The 22295-nt window shown below is 38.7% G+C and overlaps 1 protein-coding gene across 6 annotated transcripts in view; it reads left to right on the forward strand.

The window, feature by feature from the left end:
* MAST2 (microtubule associated serine/threonine kinase 2) overlaps positions 1-22295 on the forward strand; it is a 137958-nt gene that overhangs the window by 45611 nt on the left and 70052 nt on the right. For 5 of the 6 annotated variants that reach the window (XM_084874484.1, XM_084874476.1, XM_084874478.1 and 2 more), the window contains exon 4: positions 12902-12933. In XM_084874484.1, the coding sequence (XP_084730610.1) occupies positions 12902-12933 (32 nt within the window). The remainder of the gene's footprint in view (positions 1-12901; positions 12934-22295) is intronic. The other variant, XM_084874477.1, reaches the window with a different exon arrangement.

Genomic DNA, 22295 nt, shown 5'->3' on the forward strand with positions numbered 1-22295 from the left:
GTTCTTTGTGAATAGCTGAAGGCACTTTTATATTTGCCTTATCTCTCAATCAACTTTATGGGAGGTGATTTTGTTTTAACTTTGAAAGGTCAAATACTAGCCACAATAAACAAATTAGCTCCATCATTTTCAAGTTAAGTAAGTATCTGGCCATAAGGCAGATATAGTAGTTTTCATTGTATGGAGAACCCAATTTTCCAGATTCTGAATTGAGAATATTTTTTATGCTCATAAAATTATTACTTTCAGGAGAATTGTGCAATGTTTCCTACCTTCTTTATTAGCTTTGATGTTCAGAAAGTGCCATTGTTCAGGGTTACTTAGTTGTTTTGAAGAACATATGACAACATAATGCATATTGGAAAACATTGTTGACAACAATTTTTTGGATTTTAAATGTTTTTTAAACCTTACCTAAGATATATTTATTGATCAATATCAGCAGAAGTTTGTCTGTCTTGTTAATTTTTCTAAAGCCCAACTATTCTTTTATTTCAACGTTTCCATGTCATTTTGCTTTTGGTATAGCTGTTGCAAATGGCATGTAGTATGTTGTATAGTTTTTCTGTATATACGGTAAATGTTTCTATTTATACTTATGATGATTACTGGTATATTTGCCTTGTTTCAGCCATATTATTTTTTGCATTCCATGTCCTACATTTCCATATCTTATTGCTTTTTTTTCTTCATTTTTTTTTGCCATTTAAAAATACTGATAGAGCTTTTATGATTTGTTTTCTTACTAGATTTTTCTATCTGAGTTAGAACAAATTCAGGTATTAACCTCCTCTGAACACCATAAGGAATCCTTTCCTCTCATAACCCACTCCAAACTGAATGCTATTTTGTCCAGTGTTTTAACTTTTTCCTTTAAAAAATTATATAAATTAGGTATTTCTGCTGTTGTTATTTTATATAGTTAGTGCTTATTGAGATTTACATTAGTTTACTGGTTTTCTTCCTCAGTATTTCTTTTAGAGTCTTAAACTTTCTGGGGTCATTTTTCTTCTCCCAAAGTACACCGTTTAGACATTCTTTTAGTATAGGTATGTTGGTAGTAAATGCTTACATTTATTTAAATGTTATTATTTTGCCTTTGACCTTGAAAGATAGTTTGTACAGGTGCACAGTTTTAGTTGGTAGTCATTTCTTTTATGCTTTGTACATACTGTTTAGCTGACATTTGGTTTCTATCATAGAGAAACATATTGCCACTCTAATTGTCATTACTTCAAAGATTATGGATCTTATTCTCTGACTCTTAAGATGTTTTTGTCTTTGGAGTTTTTTAGTATTACTATCATTTACCTAGTCTGAATTTTTTTAAAAAAATCAACCTTCCCCCCACATCCCCCCCCCCCAAAAAAAAATCAATCCTTAGGATACATTGTGCTTTCTGTAAATGTGAATACATTTCTGTTATTAATTTTGGAAATTTCTTAGCCATTATTACTTCAAATTTTGTAATTTTTTCATTTACTTTTTGCTTTCTGGGATTTGAATTAAAACATATGTTGAACACAGTGTTAGATATAAAAGAGTATGTATTGTACATTCAATTTAAAGTAAATGCTAAAATACCAAAACTGATCTATAAATTTAGAAATCAAAATGATGTTTTTTTGGGGGGAGGGTTGTCATAGGTAGTGACTCCAAGAGGAGGCATGAGAATGCTTCTAGGTTGATGGTAATATGCATTTTAAAAAAATCTGCCTGTTGGCCTAACTGGCATGGCTCAGCTATTGAGCGTCGACCTTTGATTCAAGAGGTTATGGTTCCATTCCCAGTCAGGGCATATGCTCAGGTTGTGGTCTCTATCCCCAGTGGGGAGTATGCAGGAGGCAGCTGATCAGTGATTCTCATCATTGATGTTTCTATCTTTCTCTGAAATCAATAAAAATGTATTTTTAAAAATGTGCCTGTTGGTTACACTTGTTTGTTCAGGGTTTTTTTTCTCAAAAATTTTTATTGATTAAAGTATGACATGTGTCTGTATTCCCCTTGGCGCACCCCCCCTCCCCCCCCCCGTTCAGTTTTTAAGTTGTATGCTATGTATACTTTTCTGTATTTATATTGTATTTTAATAGATGGTTACAAGATGGTATTGTCATTAGTACTGATTACAATAAATAGTTAAACATTTTTCCTTTTTTATTCAGTGGGACACTGAAATACAGGATGATATTGTCATTAGCAGTGGAGTCTGAGTGGGCCCTAGAATGTTGTTCTCCTCTCCTACTCTCACCCCAGGGGTTACTATGTTAGTCAAAATTTATGAATTTCCTTACAAGATAGTAACGAAATATCCAGTTTTTCAGTGGTGGAGAATACAGCTCCCCTCCACTTGATTTTAAATATCAGTTGAGAAGTTGTCTCCAGATCCCAATTCTTCATTCACTTCCAGTGGAGTGGAAGGTTGAGTTATGTTTTTTAAGAGCTTGTTAATTTCCTTCTCTGGGGAAGTGGTGCTACTGCAAAGGAAAAGGAATGAATAAATGAGTGAGTTAATGAATGAATGGGAGGGAGCTGTCTCAGGCAGAGACAGTTTTGATCCACAGTCATCTCCATGCTGGTGACTACTGATATAAAGTACAAACACCAGCCTTGTTAATCTTGGCTTGCATATTTATTTGTGGGGGTAGTGGTTACTGCCTTTGGACACTTGGTCTTTGTCTTTTCTTGGGAAATACTTTATGGGTTTAGTCATTGTGAATAATGAGTAATGCATACTAGTATAGATAGATAGTGATTCCCCATGGGAACAACACCGTTTATTTTGTATGTACTACCTGCGTAAGTTTGCATTGTGGATAAGTGAAAGAGAGTGAGTGGCTATTTCTCTAGAATTTAAAGTGTACAGCTTCTTTGCAATATAGTTCAAGAATTTTTATTTTGTTCATTGTAGTAAGACATTAAGTTCTTTGGGAAATATCATCTTCTGCAGAGACTATCAAAGTTTGTCAGTTGTGAGAGTATTATGTTAGGTGAAATAAGACAATCAGAGAAAGATAAATATCACATGATGTCACTCATATGTAGGATTTAATGGACATAATAAACTAATGAAAAAAATAGATCCAGCCGAAACCGGTTTGGCTCAATGGATAGAGCGTCGGCTTGGGGACTGAAGGGTCACGGGTTCGATTCCGGTTAAGGGCATGTACCTCGGTTGCGGGCATATCCCCAGTAGGGGGTGTGTAAGAGGCAGCTGATCGATGACTCTCTCTCATCGATGTTTCTAACTCTCTATCTCTCTCCCTTCCTCTCTGTACAAAATCAATAAAATATATATTTTTTTAAAAAAAAAGAAAAGAAAAGAAAAAAATAGATCCAGAGACATACAAGCATAGAACAGATTAACAAATCTCAGAGGGGAGGCAGAGGGGGGTGGGAAGAGCTTCTGTGCATTATGTACATCCAAAGAGCTTCTGTACATCCAAAGAACTTGTATGCATATATGCATAATGTACAGACAGGGACAATAGGGTGGTGAAAGCCTGGGATACGAGTGGGGGTGGCAGGCTAGAAGGGGTCAATGGGGAAAAGGGGGGCATATGTAATACTTTAAACAATAAAGATTTTTTGAAAAAGTATATCAGTTGGAGGGATCCAAATGGTAATTTAGAGACTAAGCAATATATTCTTGAGTTTTTTGTTTTTCTTTTATATTGATTAAGAGGACATTGATTGGTTCACAGAAGTAAACAGTTTTCAAATGTACAACTCAACAGAACTGCAACCTCATTAGCCTTTCTTGTAATGCTGGCTTGGTGGTGATGTACTCCTTTAGCCTTTTTTTTTTTTTTTGTCTGGGAAGCTCTTTATTTGACTGTCTATTTTGAATGATAGCCTTGCTGGATATAATAATCTTGGCCTCAGATCTTTGCTTTCCATTACCTTTGCTTTCCATGTCATTCCCTTCTGGTCTATATAGTTTCTGATGAGAAAGTAGGTGTCAGCCTTATGGGGACTCCTTTGTAGGTAAAAGTTTTCTTTTCTCTTGCTGACTTTAAGATTCTCTCTTTGTCTTTAATTTTTGGCATTTTAATTATGATGTGTCTGGGCATGGGCCTGTTTGGGTTCTTCTTGCTTGGGGTTCTCTGTGCCTCTTGCACTTGTGTAACTTTTTCCTTTACCAGGTGATGTAAGTTTTCTGCATTATTTCTTCAAAAACTTCTCTGTGCCTTTCTCCCTTTCTGCCTCTTCCGACATACCTACTATTCTAATATTGTTATGTTTCACATCATCTCACAGCTCCCTTTTAAGCTGTCCTTCTGTCTTTCAATTGTTTTTTCTTTTTGGTTCTCTGGTTGAATGATATTTTCAACTCTGTTTTCTAACTCACTGATTCGATCCTCAGCTTCCCCTAATCTGCTGTGTATTCCATCCAATGTGTTTTTTGTTTTTTTTTTAAATATATTTTATTGATTTTTTACAAAGAGGAAGGGAGAGAGATAGAGAGCTAGAAACGTCGATGAGAGAGAAACATCGACCAGCTGCCTCTTGCACACACCCTCCTGGGGATGTGCCCGCAACCAATGTACCTGCCCTTGCCTGGAATCGAACCCGGGACCTTTCAGTCCGCAGACCGACGCTCTACCACTGAGCCAAACCGGCTTCAGCCCAATGTGTTCTTTATTTGTGATATGTCCTTCTTTACCTCAGACTGTTCTTTTCTCATAGTTACTATATCTTTTTTCATGCTGTTGAGCATTTTTACCATCATTATTCTGAACTCTGATTTAGTTAAATTTCTTATCTCTGCTTCATTTATATCATCTTCTGGAGAATTCTCTAGTTCTTTCATTTGGGGATTGTCTTTTTGCTCCTCATTTTATTTTTTTATTTTTTATTTTATTTTTATATGTTTTATTGATTTTTTTTACAGAGAGGAAGAGAGAGGGATAGAGAGTTAAAAACATCAATGAGAGAGAATCATCGATCAGCTGCCTCTTGCACACCCCTCCCAGGGATGTGCCCGCAACCAAGGTACATGTCCTTGACCAGAATCGAACCTGGGACCTTCCAGTCCACAGGCTGACGCTCTATCCACTGAGCCAAATCGGTTTCGGTTGCTCCTTATTTTAGCTTTGTGTTTGGGTTTGTGACTATGTATTAGGTAAACCCTCTACACCTCTCAATCTCTAGTGCAGGATGGTGTTAAAAGGCTGTTTCTGACTAATAGATCAGGCACAAACTCAAAATCTCCAGAGACCACCTCCAGACTGATAGGATTCCAAATTGAATTGCCCCCAGGTAATTGTACTCAGGTGTGGTGAGAGTTTTTTTCAACAGGGTGGGGTAGTTTTTCTGTCTGGAAGCTAATTGTTAATGTTTAATCTCTTAACCAGTTAACTGCCACGATATATTGAATTTAATTTAAAAAGGTCTGCCTTATGCCTTGTGCCTATAGACACTTACCGTGTACACATGGTTAAGTAATCTCAAGGCCAGGTGTTTTCCTGTAGGGTGTGTCAACTGTCTTCCCCTTGGGTAAGGCAAATGCCTGTGTGGGAAAGCTGTACTCTGCTGTGTGAGTGAATGACTCAGCCAACACATTAAACTTGGAGTGTTTGCCTTCTGAGGTCTATCCCCTGAGTCCCCAGTCCTAGCTTCTACTCTCACAGCTCCCGTCTGCTTTACCCTCCCTCCGCTGGAGCACAAGGTGGGTGGGAGTTTAGTGTGTTGGCACTTTAAGAGGGTGCCTGAATTTTCAGTTGCCACTCCCTGGCAGACAGCATCCCACTGTTTTCCACAGCCAGATGTTATGTGGGTACGTATCCTCCTCAGTTTTGGTGCTCTCTGCTGGGGAGTCCAACTTGGGGATTAGATCCAAGAGTTCTCATTGGCAACCCCCCATAACTGAGTTATCTCTCCGGGATTTCACTTGCTGTCTGTGGTCACCCCGTCAGCCCTTTTGCACCTCCATCCCTCCTACCAGTCTCTATGTGGTCTCCACTTTTGGTCCTCCAGTATCAGGGTTCTTTCCTACGAGTTTTCCGTTGATTATTCAGGATTTTTGTTGTATTTTAGTTGTAATATGTACCAGTTTGTTATTGGGAGCATGTCTGTGTAGCATCCACTTGGTCTGCATCCATTTTTAATCTATCTCTATTCTTGAATTTTTAAGGACAGAATTAGTTTTTGGAGAATAGCACCCCATTCATTAGCTTGCACAGGCAGGTCAGATTAGAAAAATGCAACTCCTTAGTATTAATGATAATCCAAACCGTCAAGTCTTAAGCTATTTTTGGGGCACAGTTTTTTTCTAAAAAAAACTTTTTTTTAGAGTAGTTTTAAGTTTGTAATAAAAGTGAGAGGAAGGTACAGAGATTTCCCAGGTGCCCTCTGCCCCTATATACATGGTCTCCCCTTTTATCAACACCACTAACCAGATTGCTATATTTTATTTTATTTTAATTAATTAATTTATTTTTTTTAACCAACAATGACCCTACATTAATACACTATAATCACCCCAAAAGTTAATAGTTTAACTTAGGGTTCATTCTTGGTGTTACATAATTTGTGGGTTTGGACAAATGTATGATAACATATATGTCATTATTATAATACAGAGTATTTTCATTGCCCTAAAAATTCTCTGTGCTCTGCCTATTCATCTCCACCTGCCCCAACCCCTTTGTTACTGTATCCATGGTTTTATCTTTTCCAGAAGGTCATATAGTTGAAGTTATATGGTATGTAGTCTTTTCAGACTTGCTTCTTTCAGTTAGTAATATGCATTTAACTTTCTTCCATGTCTTTCTTGGCTTGAGAGCTCATTTCTTTTTAGTGCTGTATAGTACTCCATTATCTGGTTACACCATGTTTTATTTATCTATTCACCTACTGAAGGACATCTTGGTTTCACCCAAGTTTTGGAAATTATGAGTAAAGTTCCTATAAACACCAATTTGCAGGTTTTTGTGTGGATATGAGTTTTCAGTTCCTTTTGGTAAATACAAGGAGCACAATCGCCCCACCCTGAGGTAGAAGTGTGTTTAGTTTTGGGAGAAACTGCTAAACTGTCTTTCCAGTGGTTGTATTATTTAGCAACAGTATATGAGACTTTCGGTTGCTTCACACCCTCCCAGTATTCAGTGTTCTAGGTTTTGGCCTTTCTTTCTTTTTTTTTTTTTGAAAAAAAAAATTTTTTTTAAAATATATTTTTTATTAAGTTATTTTTGTACATATACCAATGCCCCCCCCCCCCCATACATACCCTCCCTCCCCAGAGTTTTGTGTCCATTGGTTGTACTTATATGCATGTATATAAGTCCTTCAGTTGATCTCTTATCTCCTCCAGATCTCCCAGCCTCCCCGCTATAATTTGACAGTCTGCTTGTTGCTTTACTGTCTCTATATCTATCTTTTGGTTCTTCAGCTTATAATGTTCTTTATCATCCATAAATAACTGAGGTCATGTGGTGTCTCTCTTTCATTGACTGGCTTGTTTCACTCAGCATGATGTTCTCCAATTCCATCCAGGTTGCTGCAAACGATGAGAATTTTTTCTTTTTTATGGCTGCATAATATTCCATTGTGTAAATGTACCATAGTTTTTGGATCCAATCATCTGCTGATGGGCACCTAGGCTGTTTCCAAATCCTAGCTATTGTAAATTGTGCTGCTATGAACATAGGGGTGCATATATTCTTTCTGGTTGATGTTTCTAGCTTCTTGGGATATATTCCTAGGACTGGGATTACTGGGTCAAATGGGAGTTCCATTTTCAGTTTTTTGAGGAAGCTCCATACTGTTCTCCACAGTGGGTTGCACCAGTCTGCATTCCCACCAGCAATTCACGAGGGTTCCTTTTTCTCCACAACCTCGACAACACTTGTCGTTTGTTGATTTGTTGATGTTGGCCATTCTGACTGGTGTGAAATGGTACCGCATTGTTGTTTTGATTTGCATTTCTCGGATAATTAGTGACTTTGAGCATGTTTTCATGTGGGTTTTGGCCTTTCTTAATAGGTTTATAGTCCTATCTCATTATTTTAATTTGTATTTCCCTGATGATATGATGTGGAGCATTTTTTTATATGAGGACCTTAAGCTTTTAAATATATTTTCTTATTCTAGCTTTGGGATAACTTTTTTCCAAATCCTCACCTGAGGATATATTATTGATTTCAGAGAAAGAGGAGGGAGGGGGGAGAAGAGAGAGAGAGAAATATTGGTCAGTTGCCCCGGTGTGTGCCCTCACAGGGACCTAATCTGCAGCCTAGGTATGTGCTCTGAGAGGGTATTGAAACTTCAGTCTTTGGTGTATGGAGAGACCCTCCAGTCAACTGAGTCACCTGGCCAGAGCCCTGGGTCAACTTTTATGAGATAGGCAAAATAGGCATTTTTATTTCAGGTGTGCAGATAAGAAAAAAAGACTTAGAAAGGTTTAATAACTGAACAAGATTTTATGAGCAAAGTAAGTAGTAAAACTGTATTTAAATATTTTTCTGACTCTTGAGCCATGTAGAAATATTCTGTTAGATCAACTGTAATTGGAAAATAAATGAAAAAAAATTTCTGTTAGTATCATCAAACTGTCTTTACTGTTCTTCAGACTCATATGAGAGCATGTTATTTGTGTCACAATTTATAGAATAAAATACTTTTCTATACATTATTTTATTTCATAAGTACGATAGTTAAGCTTATGGGTAGGTGAAGTCCCAGGTCACATAAATTATATATTTTTGAGCCATAACATGAACCTAGTTTTCTGAACTTCAAATTTTCTGTGCTCTTCCATGTTTCTTAGTACTATTGTATAGTGTAAATGCTCTATTTTGGGAACCTTTTCTCAGAGTGATTATGTGAATTTAATGGAACAAGCAAATAGAACAAGAAGAATGAAATGCATTAAAGTTTCATGGGAGTACCATAGCTGCATATACACTGACTTCCCCCTTGGCTCCTGACCTCAAGGTAGACTAACACTCAAATGTGAATAAATGGAGCTAACACACCATAATGCCCAGAGCAGTAATAATGGTTCATTTGCTACTTGGGAAAGGGAGGTTTTTGTGCATTTAGTAATATAGTAATTGGCCTTAGCTGCCAGAGCTGAGGAGATACTTGTATAGAGAGATAATCCTTTTAAGGCCAATTACTATATGACTTCAAAGTGGATTTCTTTGATAAGTAATGTTTTACTCTCTTGAAAGCATTAAAAAAAAAATTCTCACTCAAGGATATATTTTATTGATTTTTTTTTTTTTTTAAAGAGAGAAAGTGAGAGAGAGAAAAACACTGATGAGAGAGAAAGAAACATCAATTGATTGCCTCCTATATGCACCCCAACTGGGAATCAAACCTGTAATCTAGATATGTGCCCTGCCTGGGAATTGAACCCATAATCTTTTGGTGTATAGGACAACACTCCAACCAGCAGAGTCACCTGGCCAGGGCCTGAAAGCATTTTTAAAAAAATATATTTTTTATTAAATTATTATCTGTGTACATATCTTTCCATTGCCCCCCCCCCCCCCATATATACCCTTCCTCCCCAGAGTTTTGTGTCGATTGGTTGTACTTATATGCATGTATACAAGTTCTTTGGTTGATCTCTTATCTCCCCCAGATCTCCCTACCCTCCCCGCTGTAATTTGACAGTCTGCTTGTTGCTTTACTGTCTCTATATCTATCTTTTGGTTCATCAGTTTATACTGTTCTTTATTATCCATAAATGAGTGAGGTCATGTGGTGTTTCTCTTTAATTGACTGGCTTATTTCACTCAGGATGATGTTCTCCAATTCCATCCAGGTTGCTGCAAATGATGAAAATCCGTTCTTTTTTATGGCAGCATAGTATTCCATTGTGTAGATGTACCATAGTTTTTTTTTTATATAATCATCTGCTGACAGGCACCTAGGCTGTTTCCAAATCCTAGCTATTGTAGATTGTGCTGCTGTAAACATAGGGGTGCATATATCCTTTCTGATTGGTGTTTCTAGTTTCTTGGGATATAATCCTAGGAGTGGGATTACTGGGTCAAATGGGAGTTCCATTTTCAGTTTTTTGAGGAAACTCCATACTGTTTTCCACTGTGGTTGTACCAGTGTGCATTCCCACCAGCAGTGCACAAGGGTTCCTTTTTCTCTGCAACCTCGCCAACACTTGTCGTTTGTTGATGTTGGCCATTCTGGCAGGTCTGAGATGGTACCGTATTTTTTTTTCTTTTCTAAATCACTTGAATAGTTAGCTACCAGCCAGACAACTGTCAGTAAATAAATGACAAGAGTATGTCCTTTCTCCAGTAAAGCCCCTTTTGCTGACCTAATTGCAGTCGACAGTTTTCATCAGTGTTAACTCCCAATGAACAGAACAGTTTTTGAACTTTATAATGATACCGATATTATTACCATTTTCTTACTTGATTGATTCATTGATTTATTAATCAAATATTCATTTGGTACCTACTAGACTAGGTATTGTGCTGGGTGCTAGAAATGTCATTGTGAGCAAGACTGATCTCTTCTCAGATCTAACAGTCCCAGAAAATAGATAATTAAGCAACTAATTACAGTAAAGGGTTAGAGTTATAAAGAGGGAGATTGGAAAACTATGTGTAGGGAAATCTTCCCAGAGGAAATAAGGCTTAAGTTAAGGTCCAAGAATGTATAAAAAGAATTTCAGGGAGAGAGAACAACAGGGGGAAGACCTGTAGGTGAGTGGGAATATTACATGTGTAAGAGATCAGACTACAAGATTGGAGAATTGTGTAAATGATCCCGAAGAGGTAGGCGGTAGCAGCCAGTGTCTTGGAGGCTGCAGAAAGGATTTTAGACTTTATTCATTGAGGAGTTTTAAAAATAGAAATGACCCAATTTAAAAAGATCTTTTTGAACTGCAGTGTTTGATTTATTAAATTCACATAATGTTACCTAGAAAGCAGATATTAATTACATAACATTCACATTATATAACATTAAAAGTTAAGTTGAACAAAATTAATTTAAAGGGAGACCAATTAGATGGATATTACAAGATGGTGCTGGCTTGGTCTAGGGGACATAGCAGTGGAGATAAAGTGAAGTTGATGATTAAGAAAGATATTTTGTAGGTAGAATTGGTAGGGCTCGCCCAGCTGGCATGGCTCAGTGGTTGAGCATGGACCTATGAGCTAGGAGGTGGCAGACCAATTCCAGGCAGGGCACAAGTTGGGTTGTAGGCTCAATCCCCAGTAGGGGGCATGTAGTAGGCAGCCAATCAGTGATTCTCATCATCAATGTTTCTATCTCTCCCTTCCATTAATTAAAAAAATAAATAAAAGGAACACTTTGTTATGTTGATAATAGACTACCTATAATGATAAAAACCTAAGTGACCATCGCAACTGAATGGACAACCGAACAGGCTGGTGGGGTGACTAGGCCGGCAAGAGGGTTAGTGAGGGACGTCCAAACGACTGAGCAGCAGGCTGCATGGGGCACCAGGCCAGCAGGGGGGATAGTGAGGGGTGACCAAAGGACTGAGCAGCAGGCTGCGTGGGCAGTTGGGGTGACTACTGTGTTTCCCCAAAAATAAGACATTCTCCAAAAATAAGACCTAGCGCATGGAAAGATATCTCCTGAAAATAAGACCTAGCGCAACTTTGGGAGAAAAAATTAATATAAGACATGGTCTTATTTTCGGGGAAACGGTAGGCTGGCAGAGGGGGGCAGTGAGGGGCCATCAGGCTCTGGCAGGGGGATGGGAGGGGGAAGGTGGAGGCAGCCAGGCCATCGGGGGGAGGAGCAGTTAGGGGCTTCCTCCATTGCCCGGGCAACGCTAGCCTATCCTGCTCTTTCAGCTCAGTGGCTGCCGCCATTTCTGTTGGAATTTATTTACCTTCTATAATTGAAACTTTGTAGCCTTGAGTGGAGGCCTGGGCCTGCGAGGGGGTGTGGAAAGTTTGGCTTCCTCTATTGCCAGGGAAACCCAAGCTATAGCCATCTTGGTTGGGTTTATTTGTATATTCCCTCTGATTGGCTGGTGGGCATGGCTGGTGAGTGTAACAGAGTGATGGTTAATTTGCATGTTACTCTTTTATTAGATAGGAAAGGGACTTTAGCATCTGTGGATTTTGGTAGCAAAGAATCCTGAAACTAATCTGTGGAGACTGAGGGACAACTGTAATTTTTTTTGGGGGGGAGTCAGAAGTTATACAGAGATTTTTTTTTACTATGGTTGGTTACCCTAATCTCCACTTTGTTCAGGGGTCAAAAGTATATCCACTTAGTGGAATCTCCCCAATTATAATGTTGATATCAACAGATGAATACATATACTTTGAAACTGTGTATATATAATTTTAAAACTATAAGGAATATATATAGGTAATAAAATAAGTCACATATAGAAAAGATAAACAAAAATTAAGAATAGCTGTTAAGTGATGATTAGTGGGAGTTTAGACTTGATAGATTTGGAAAGCAAGTCACAGGGACCCCAACTGTTTTTGTAAGTATTCTTTCTCATGCCAGTGGTACATGTATTCATCTCTTTATTATTTTCTGTACATATTTATTTATCTAAAATATCTTCTAATTAAAAAGTAAATCAGTTCATTCCTTTTATATACCTCACACTAATGACGTGGATTCTTTAGTTAATCAGCAGTCAATGGCTGGCCTAAGTAGTGCCTGGAAATCTACACTGGCGAGATGGTTCCATCTAGTGGGGAAAATGTCACAAGTATTCTAAGAGATATTTTTTGGGGGAAGGAAGAATAAAGCAGTGACACTTAAAATTGCACTAAAATTTAAGAGATAAAGGAACAGGTTATTATTTAGAAATATATAGTCTTTGCTGTTATTAAGATAATACTATAAATCTCCTAGGACATTTAGTATAGACCTGTAGGACCAAGATGGGTCCTTTTTTCTAACATGTTTGTATCTTGTTTTTCAGAAGGAGTTGAGCCTTCCCAGAAGAGGCAGCTTGTAAGTAGATGATTATTATCATTCCTAGAGGTCCAGTGCATGAATTTGTGTACAGGTGGGGTCCGGCTGGCCCGTCCCAGTGGGGCCCATTATGCTGGGCTGACATGGGGGAGGGGCCACAGGCAGTTGCCTGGCTGGCCCTGCCCTTATCAGGGTATTGGGGCCGATTGGAGGTGGGCCAGTCTGGGGGAGGGGCCAAGGCAATTGGCCTGTCAGCCCTGCCCCTGATTGTGAGCCGGGTGGCTAGGGGCAGTGGTCATGGGCAGTTGGGGGCCGAGCCGGCCTGGGGGTGAGGGGGCGGTGATCGGGCCAGGATCAGACTGGTTTGCTGCCACAGTGTGTGTCATAGCCACTGGTTGTTCTGGTCATTCCGCTGTTCCAATCTCTGGGCATACATACACACACACACACACACACACACACTAGAGGCCAGTGCATGAAATTTGTGCATGAGTATGAAATTTGTGCATAGGTAGGGTCCCAAGCGGCTGTTGGCTGTGGTGCTTCTCTTCCTCAGGCTGCCCACCACTGCTGTCCTTGCCTCCTGGTCAAACTCCTCGTTGAACTCTGGTCAAGGGGACAATTTGCATATTAGGCTTTTATTTAGGACTAGAGACCCAGTGCATGGGATTCACGCACTGGCGCAGTGTGTGGCCTGCGGGGATTGGCCCAGTGTGGGAGTGCCGCTCATCCTGGTCTGCTGAGTGGCTGTGGATCCACCTCTGAGCAGCTGGTCCCTGATCTGGCATCTTCTGTGTAGTCGGATCACTTGCCTCTCCAGGGGACCCGGTTGGGGCGGGCCCAGAGACAATAGCACTGAGAGGCAGTGGAGTAGGCCTCAGTCCTGTGGTGGCACGAACCCACCTCCCAGCCTCTGGGGTCAGTTCTGTGTGTCTGGAAGCAGCTCTGAGCAGCCTGCGGGTGTCCGGAGGAGGTGGCAGGGAGTGAGGAGGCGATGATCACAGCCAGCGTTCCTGCCTGTCGGCCCGGGGTTTACAGCAGGAGCAGTGCTCATCCCGGTCAGCTGAGCGACGCTCCTACTATGGTAGCACACTGCCCACCAGGGGTCAGCTTCTGCGTTGAGCGCCTGCCCTCTGGTGGTCAGTATATGTCATAACGACTGGTCGATCAGTCGTTCTGGTCACTCCACTGTTTGGTCTCTGGGTTTTTATTATATAGGATAGTTGTGATTATGATTATAATCTCCTGCTTAACAATCCCTCCTGGGGACTGTTCTTAGTATTATCTAGCGCAGTGTTTCCCAAACTTCTCTCATGATGAGAATCACCTGGTGGAGTTGTTAAAATACAGATTCCTGAATCCCAACTAAGAAGTGCTAAACTAGAATTTTTGGGAACATATAGATAAAATTGTATACTTAACAAGTGATTCTCATCATGAGAGAAGTTTGGGAAACACTGATCTAGACTCGCAGGGGTCCTCAAACTTTTTAAAGTGGGGGCCAGATCACGGTCCCTCAGAGAGCTGGAGGGCCGGACTATATGAACTACTAATTCCTACTGTAACACCTCGGCTGCGCTCACTGCCCAAAAAACCTGGCGTGACGGATCAGACTACTATGCGGTCTGCATGTGGCCCGCGGGCCGTAGTTTGAAGACCCCTGATCTAGAGGAATCCAATTCATGAGTGTGTTTTTCCTGTGGATTCCTGTCTTGGCCATGGAAGCTGGTGGGTTATCCTTCACCACAACTAGTTTAAGAAGCATTGATTTGGTGAGTGAGTGAGTCTAGATTAAAGGAAAGAGATGAAAAAAAATAAAATGGAAAAATTAAAAATAAAAGACCTAAGGACTCTATTGGGGGCACTTTAATGTTTGTTGTTTAGAATATAAGGAGAATTCTTCAATAAAGACTGACAAGGAGCAGCCAGTGAAGTTAGAGGAAAACCAGAACAGAGTGGTGTTTCCAAACCCACAAGAAGGTGTGTCAAATATTGCTGACAGATTATCTAATGTGAACAGCTAAAAATTGGCCTTAGGATTTAGTAATAAGGAAGTCCCTATTGGTGACTTTGGTAAGCCACATTGTTGAGAGGAGGGCCCAAAGCTTGATTCAAATGAACTCAGAGAATGGGAGACAATATTACGTACATAATATTTGCATTAAAAATGTTTAACTTCAGTATAATATATGAAGAAGTAATCAGAAAAGTCCAAATTGAGGAGGCAGTCTGTGGAACTACTGGCCTGGACTCTTTAAAAAAAAAAATGTTGAAGTTATGAAAGATTAAAAAAAAAAAAAATTAAGGATGGGTTCTAGATTATTGGAGACAAAGGAGACCCGTAAGCAAATGTACTACTTGATTCTTGTTTGGATCCTGGATTTTAAAAAAATAGTTGAAGGGCATTATTGGACAATTGAGAAAATTTGATTGTAAATTTTTATTAGGTAAGTAGAGCCAGATGCATGAATTTGTTCAGGTGTGGGGTTCCTCGGCTTGGCAGGTGATTGGGGCTGTCTTGCCCAGTCCCAATCAGTGCTGATCAGGGCTGGCTGGTGGGGAGGAGGGACCACGGGAGGTTGGCCAGCCACAGGAGGTTGGCTGTGGGAGTGCACTGACCACCGAGGGAGGCTTCTGCATTGAGCATCTTCCCTCTGGTGGTCAGTTTGCATCATAGCATCTGGTCGTTCGGTTGACTGCTTGTAATGGTCACTTAGGCTTTCATATATATACAGGTTATAGAGTTGAATCCCCCTTTTAAAAATATAAATAGGACATATTGCATCATTTTTGTATTTCAGATAAATTATTCAGTAGAAAAGGAATAGCTGATGCAGGAGAGGAGATACAATTGCTGGAATTTTTTTTTTTTTTCTCAATGTTCTTGAATAGGCAAAAATTGAGGACATGTAGAGTTAGTTATCTTAGGGACACTGACAGTTTGTGTACAGTAGCCTCAGTTGAATCAGTTTATCTGTAAAAGATTACACACATAAAGTGTATGTTATAGTGCCTGCAATTAAGCACATAGCTATTGTTAATATTTTAGAATTTAGCCCAATGCCTGTTATTAGTAAACTTTAAAAAAATGTAGTCATTACTTGTATTTATTATTAGCAGGCCATAATTACCTGTTTGAAGTTGTAAATTTTAAAGAAAAACAAATCAGTAAGACCCTAAACCAAGTTAAATGAACAATAGTGTGCCTTAGAAAAGCTACAAATATTTATGGTTGGTTTTGATCAGATTAGGGAAGAGATCAACTAAATTTCAACATGAGGAATGAGAACATCCAGGCTGCAATGATAAGGGCTTTGTTGGGGCAAGTTGGTTATGAAAGTTTCTTTGGCTTGTTTCATACCATTTATTTTAAATATAGCTTCCTGAAATTAAGCCATCTTCATTTTTAGAAAGCTATACCATATTTAAACCCATCTGGATATTTTTTAATGCATTAAATCTTAGAATATTAAAAAAAACTTAAAAAATATTAGAATATCAGCCGAAACCGGTTTGGCTCAGTGGTAGAGCATTGGTCTGCGGACTGAAAGGTCCCAGGTTCGATTCTGGTCAAGGGCATGAACATCAGTTGCGGGCACATCTCCGGTAGGGGCTGTGCAAGAGGCAGCTGGTCGATGTTTCTCTCTCATCGACGTTTCTAGCTCTCTATCTCTCTCCCTTCCTCTCTGTAAGAAATCAATAAAATTTTTTTTTTTTTAAATTAGAATATCAGACTTAGAAGAGTTGATAATCTTGTTGAAAGTGTAGAACTACCGGCCTGGATTCTGGAAAATAATGGAAAGAAAATGAAGTAGTAAATCTATTTGTATTTGTTTACCCAAGATATAGGAAGATTGTATTTTCTTTTTTTCAATTGAAACAGCTTGGCTTTGGTTGTCCAGTTCTGTGGAAGGGCCTCCTCTTTGAAATTCCTTTCAAATAGGATGTTTGTTTGTTTGTGAATTTCAGCATTAATACCTAGGCCTAACACACTTGGGAGCTCAGTGTAAATAGTGTTTATGTTTCTATTGTAGTTAGCCAGAAAGTTAAAGTTTCCTAACCAACTTAAGATGGTTGTTCTCATATTTCTTGAAACGTCTTTGCTTTATTTCTTTGAGTCTGTGAGCATGAGTGGGGAGTTAAGAATGGACCTGCACGCACACACATGCACAGGCTTGCATATGGCCTTTATTTTTAGAGTCCTGGGGATAGTTATTTTTTTGCATTGTAGACTTACTAATTTGGTCAGTGGATTTGGACATCAGATATTAAATGAAAGTAAGTGCCAGGTGTCTGCAATGATAGGCAGTTGGACAGGGAGGAGTTTCTGGGGCTTAAGGATGTGATGTGTCAAACTTTGTTCCTATGAAACTGACATATGAAACAGTGTCATGTACTTTCCCACTCTGATGTAATTTGATGGTGTTTGCCTGGATAAATGCTTCTGGGGAGTGTGCTAAAAAGAGATACCACCTGCTGCACATAGTAAACCCTTTGTGTGGTAAAAGTGGTGCCTGTCTGATACAGTGCTTTAGTTTCTCTGTGGACTTTGAAAATCAGGAAATTTTGATATCTTTAAGAACTGTGAAGACCGGAATGATAGCATTATGTTATATTTAATAGTCTTCTAAAAATTGGGCTTATATAGAAAATTATTTTCCATAGGTTCTCCAGTGGGAAGGCAGGAATTGGCAGACGTTGGCAGGGGTAGAGCAATTGTATTCACAAATTTTGTAACAGGAACCATTTTGTTGTTAAAAATAAAAAGTATGTGGTTTATGAGTGAGCCATAAGTATGTGGACACAGGATCTGAAGATTGAAAAATCTATCAGAGCCTGTTTTGTCACTATTGTGTTGAGAATAGCTACTGTTATGCCAGTCACCCTCACATTTATATGTCTGGACCTCACAACTCCCAATTCATTATAATCTGCTTGGATATCTCAGAAACATCTCACCTTGAGCATTTGTAGTATAAAACTGAAGCCATTGTCTTTCACAAAAACCTATTCCTCTTTTATTCTTTAGCTTATTATTAAGATAGAAAACAGTTATTCCTGTTATTTTCCTCTTCACACCCTCTTCAACTCCTTTCTGTTACACCTCTCAAATTTCAATTTCCTCTACTTTTTTCTGCTACCACTGGTATGTTCAGAGAGTCCAAGCCATAGTGATCTCTTGCCTCTGCTACTACTATAACTTCTAACTGGTCTTTCTTTGTCTGGCATTGCTTACTCCCCAGTTCACCCATCCATCATAGAATAGTCAGAAAAGGTTTTTTAAAGGGCATATTTGATGATTAGCTTTCATTTCAACTTATTTAGTGAATAGTTTATTACTTGTTACATTACACTTGAAAGTCATGACATGGCCCATAAAACTATCTGATTCTTGTTTTTGTCTATATATTTGCACAGTATGTTCCCTGTACTGAGGTGTTTTCCTTCCTTTTATACCTGTCTAGCTCCTACTTATCCATCAAGCCTCAGCTTATGTTTTACTTCCTTATGAAAGGATTTTCTGACTTCACCCATACCTTGCTGTCCCTAGCCTAAGCTGTGTTTCCCAGAATGTGCCTTCATTAAACCCTGTAGTTTTCCTTCATAACTCTTACAGAATTGTAAATAAAGAATTATTTGTCTGTCTTCTCCCATTGGATGGTATATCAGTCTGCTTGGGCTGCCATAGAAGATGCCAGAGGTAGGGTGGTTTAAACAACAGAAATTCATTTCCTCATAGTTCTGGAGGCCAGATGTTCAAGACAAGATGCCAGAATGATCAGTTCCTAAGAATGGATTTTCTCCCTATCTTGCAAATGGTAACCTTCTTACTGTTTGCTCACTTGTTCTTTTTTTGGGGGGGGGCGGGGGGGGGAGTGAGAGAGGGCGAGGGAGAGGGAAATGAAAATACCTTCTTTTTACAAGGCCACCAGTCCTATCAGATTAGGATCCCACTCTTATTTCCTCATTTAACCTTAATTACCTCCTAAATACCCTATCTCCAAATACAGTCACAGTTTGATGCAAAAAAGACTTTCTTTCATGACATAGAAGCAACATTTTATTGATGACTTTTCGGTTTTCCATTTGTCTTGCATTCAGTTGATGTGGCACCCATTTTCCTTCCTTTAAAATCTTTCCCATTGCTTGTAAATGATCGGAAATTGTTTGCTGAGCATCATTTAATCTTCCTGCAAGTTGTTTTTGAGTTTGACACGCATCTTTATCCAGTAATGCTTGTAATTGTTGGTCTTCAAACTTTTTTGGTTGATCTGGACGTTCTTTGTTTTTCACATCGAAATCATCACTTTTAGCCGGGACCGGTTTGGCTCAGTGGATAGAGCTTCGGCCTGCGGACTGAAAGGTCACGGGTTCGATTCCGGGCAAGGGCATGTACCTTGGTTGCGGGCACATCCCCAGTAGGGGGTGTGCAAGAGGCAGCTGGTCGCTGTTTCTCTCTCATCGACGTTTCTAACTATCTGTCCCTCTCAATTCCTCTCTGTGTAAAATCAATAAAATATATTAAAAAAAAAGAAAAAGAAAGAAAAGAAATCATCACTTTTAAAGTGTTTAAACTAGTTTAAAGTATCTTGAGATGGAACATGTTCACCATAAACTTCCTGAAGTATTCAGCTGTTCTGTTTTTGGCACGAAGTTTGACATTTTTAAGTGTAAAAATATCTGTGATTTTAACAACTTCAGCAAATTTGACATGAAGTTTTGAAGCTTGTCAACACAACAAAATAGCATACATATCAAATCGCATATATATCAACATATGTGTAACTCCATCTATTGGAAAAAATCCACGTTATTGCAGGTACACATAGTATGTATAGTCTTTTTATGGACATATGTTTTCATTTCCCTTGGGAGTGTTCAGACCATAAAAACAGCATCTCAGTCATTGCTATCACCAATGGGAGTAAATTTATCAGATGTAAACAAACTTAAAACAAAACCAAATTATCTAGAGGACAATTAAAGTTAGAAAAATTAGAGCGTGAGTAAATTTCAGATTCACTTCTGGAGCCAACTCTAAATCCCCACTTCAGATTTACTTTTGGAAGCCTGGGCAGTCCACATGAGGTACACTTCCCTCTGTGGCTCTGTGAGGTGAATCTACTGGGCATTCTGATGGAGAACTTCCAACACTGTTTAACAGGCAATTTTCAAAAAACGATAAAATCATAGCTCTCATCCAGATATAAATGGAAAACATTTAAAGATGAACAAAACCCTCATCGTTAATAAGGGAACCAGACAGATATTATAACCAGTCATCATTTTTTCCCCTGTTATCAATTTTTATATTATTGAAAGTTGGCAAATGGCAATTGAATTAATACTTTAACCATCTAAATATTCCTCTGAGCAGCAAGGCAAATAATTCCCAAGGTACTCAAATGTCTATTTTTTCAGCTTAATTTCAGCAAAATCACTATGTGTAATCAAGATATCTTATAAATTATCATTTATATTAACTGTTTTATATTATATATTGAAATGATATTTTGAACATACTAGCTTACATAAAATATTTTGAAATGTAAAAAATTGTGTTATTTTTATAATAATGCCAAATTAAACTTTCTTGAATCGTTTGTTCTTACATTTTAAAAAATTAAGTTTTGCTTAAAGTATATTTGTTCTGCTGCAGCAATAGAAATCAGAATTGGTTAAAAAAAAATCTTAAAGCAATATATAGATTTAAAAATGAACCATGAATCTTTCATATCATCCCAGCTAGTGTGGCTCAGTGGTTGAGTATTGACCCATGAACCGTTCGGTAGATTTGCGTATTAGCCTTTTATTATATAGGATTGCTATCTGCAATATCTAGGGCCATATAACAGTTTTTTCATATCTTTAATATTTTCAGTGCTGGGATGTTTTCAAGAAAATCAAACATACTAGCTGAAACCGGTTCGGCTCAGTAGATGGAGCATCGGCCTGCGGACTGAGTGGTCCTGGGTTCGATTCTGGTCAAGGGCATATACCTTGGTTGCAGGCACATTCCCATGGGGGGCATGCAGGAGGTGGCTGTTCGATGACTCTAACTATCTCCCTTCCTCTCTGTAAAAAATCAATAAAATCTATATAAAAAGAAAAAAAAGATTTAATAAAAAGAAAGAAAGAAAGGAAGAAAGAAAGAAAGAAAAAGAAAACCAAACATAGCAGTAAATTAAACCTTGATCTGTAATGGTCCTAAAATAGTTTATAGAAATCAGTTTGGGATTATCTGTTGGTGAATCTTCTTCATAGTCATGCATGATAAACATACTCTATATGTGGTCCCCATATAGTTTTCTCTTCCAGTTCATACTTTTGTGTAGTCCTGGTACCCTTGAGTGTGGGCAGTACCTATGATTTGTTTCTAACCAATAGAACATATAGTAAAGATGATGGGATATCATTCCTGTGATTATGATATGTTATATAAGACTTTGTCTATTTAAGTAGACTCACCATAGAGACTGTACCAGCTTGACGAAGTATCCAGCCATGTTGGAAAAGGCTATGTAGCAAGGAAGTACAATAGCTTCTAGGAGCTGAAAGTGCCTTCTAATCCATATCCAGCAAACCCGTAAGGATACTCAGAGGAGTTTTTCTCCAGCACCTTCAGACATAGCTCAGACTAGAGGACATCTTCCTGAACATTTGTGACCAGTAAGAACCTTTCACTCTGTGGAGCTGTCCTAGTTACTGGGATACCACCTCATGTTGTTAAAGTACCAGCTTCACAACCTTGCTCAGAGTCTAAGTTGAATCTCAGATTCTACCGCAGAGGCCTCAGAGAGATCAGAGTTTGAGAACAAGCATTCCACCCTAGAGGGGATCTAGACCACTCCCTGAGGCAAGGTTAGCAGGGTGATGCTGAACCCCAAAGAATTGTGAGACACCCTGACAATCATCAACTCTTCATTGGTAATCTAATCTGCCTCATGAGATTGACAAATCAGAGCTTAAAGATGTCTTCCTCCCTCCCTCCCTCCCTCCCTCCCTCCCTCCCTCCCTCCCCCTCCCTTCCTCCTTTTCTACCTCCCTCCTTTCCTTCCTCCTCTCCCTCTCTCCCTCCCCCTCTTCTCTTCCTCCTTTCTTTCCTTTCCTTTTCCTTTCTTTCCTTTTCTTTTTCTTCTTTCTTTCTTTCTTTCTTTCTTTCTTTCTTTCTTTCTTTCTTTCTTTCCTTCTTTCTACAGTTCTTTTTTTAAATTTAAAAATTGTTATTTCTAGATGCATCTAAGCACATATTTTATTTAAAACAAATTATAAATTTTAGTAATTGTTCAATTACCAGAACATAATACTGGTCTTTGGCCTTACATATATTATGTCTAACCTTGCACATAAATATACTTAATTAGTAATACAAATTCTGCAAAATGTTTCTCAGCTGCCAT

The sequence above is a fragment of the Pipistrellus hanaki genome, assembly GCF_964339955.1.
Source record: "Pipistrellus hanaki genome assembly, chromosome: 2".
In the NCBI taxonomy this organism is placed as follows: Eukaryota; Metazoa; Chordata; class Mammalia; order Chiroptera; family Vespertilionidae; genus Pipistrellus; species Pipistrellus hanaki.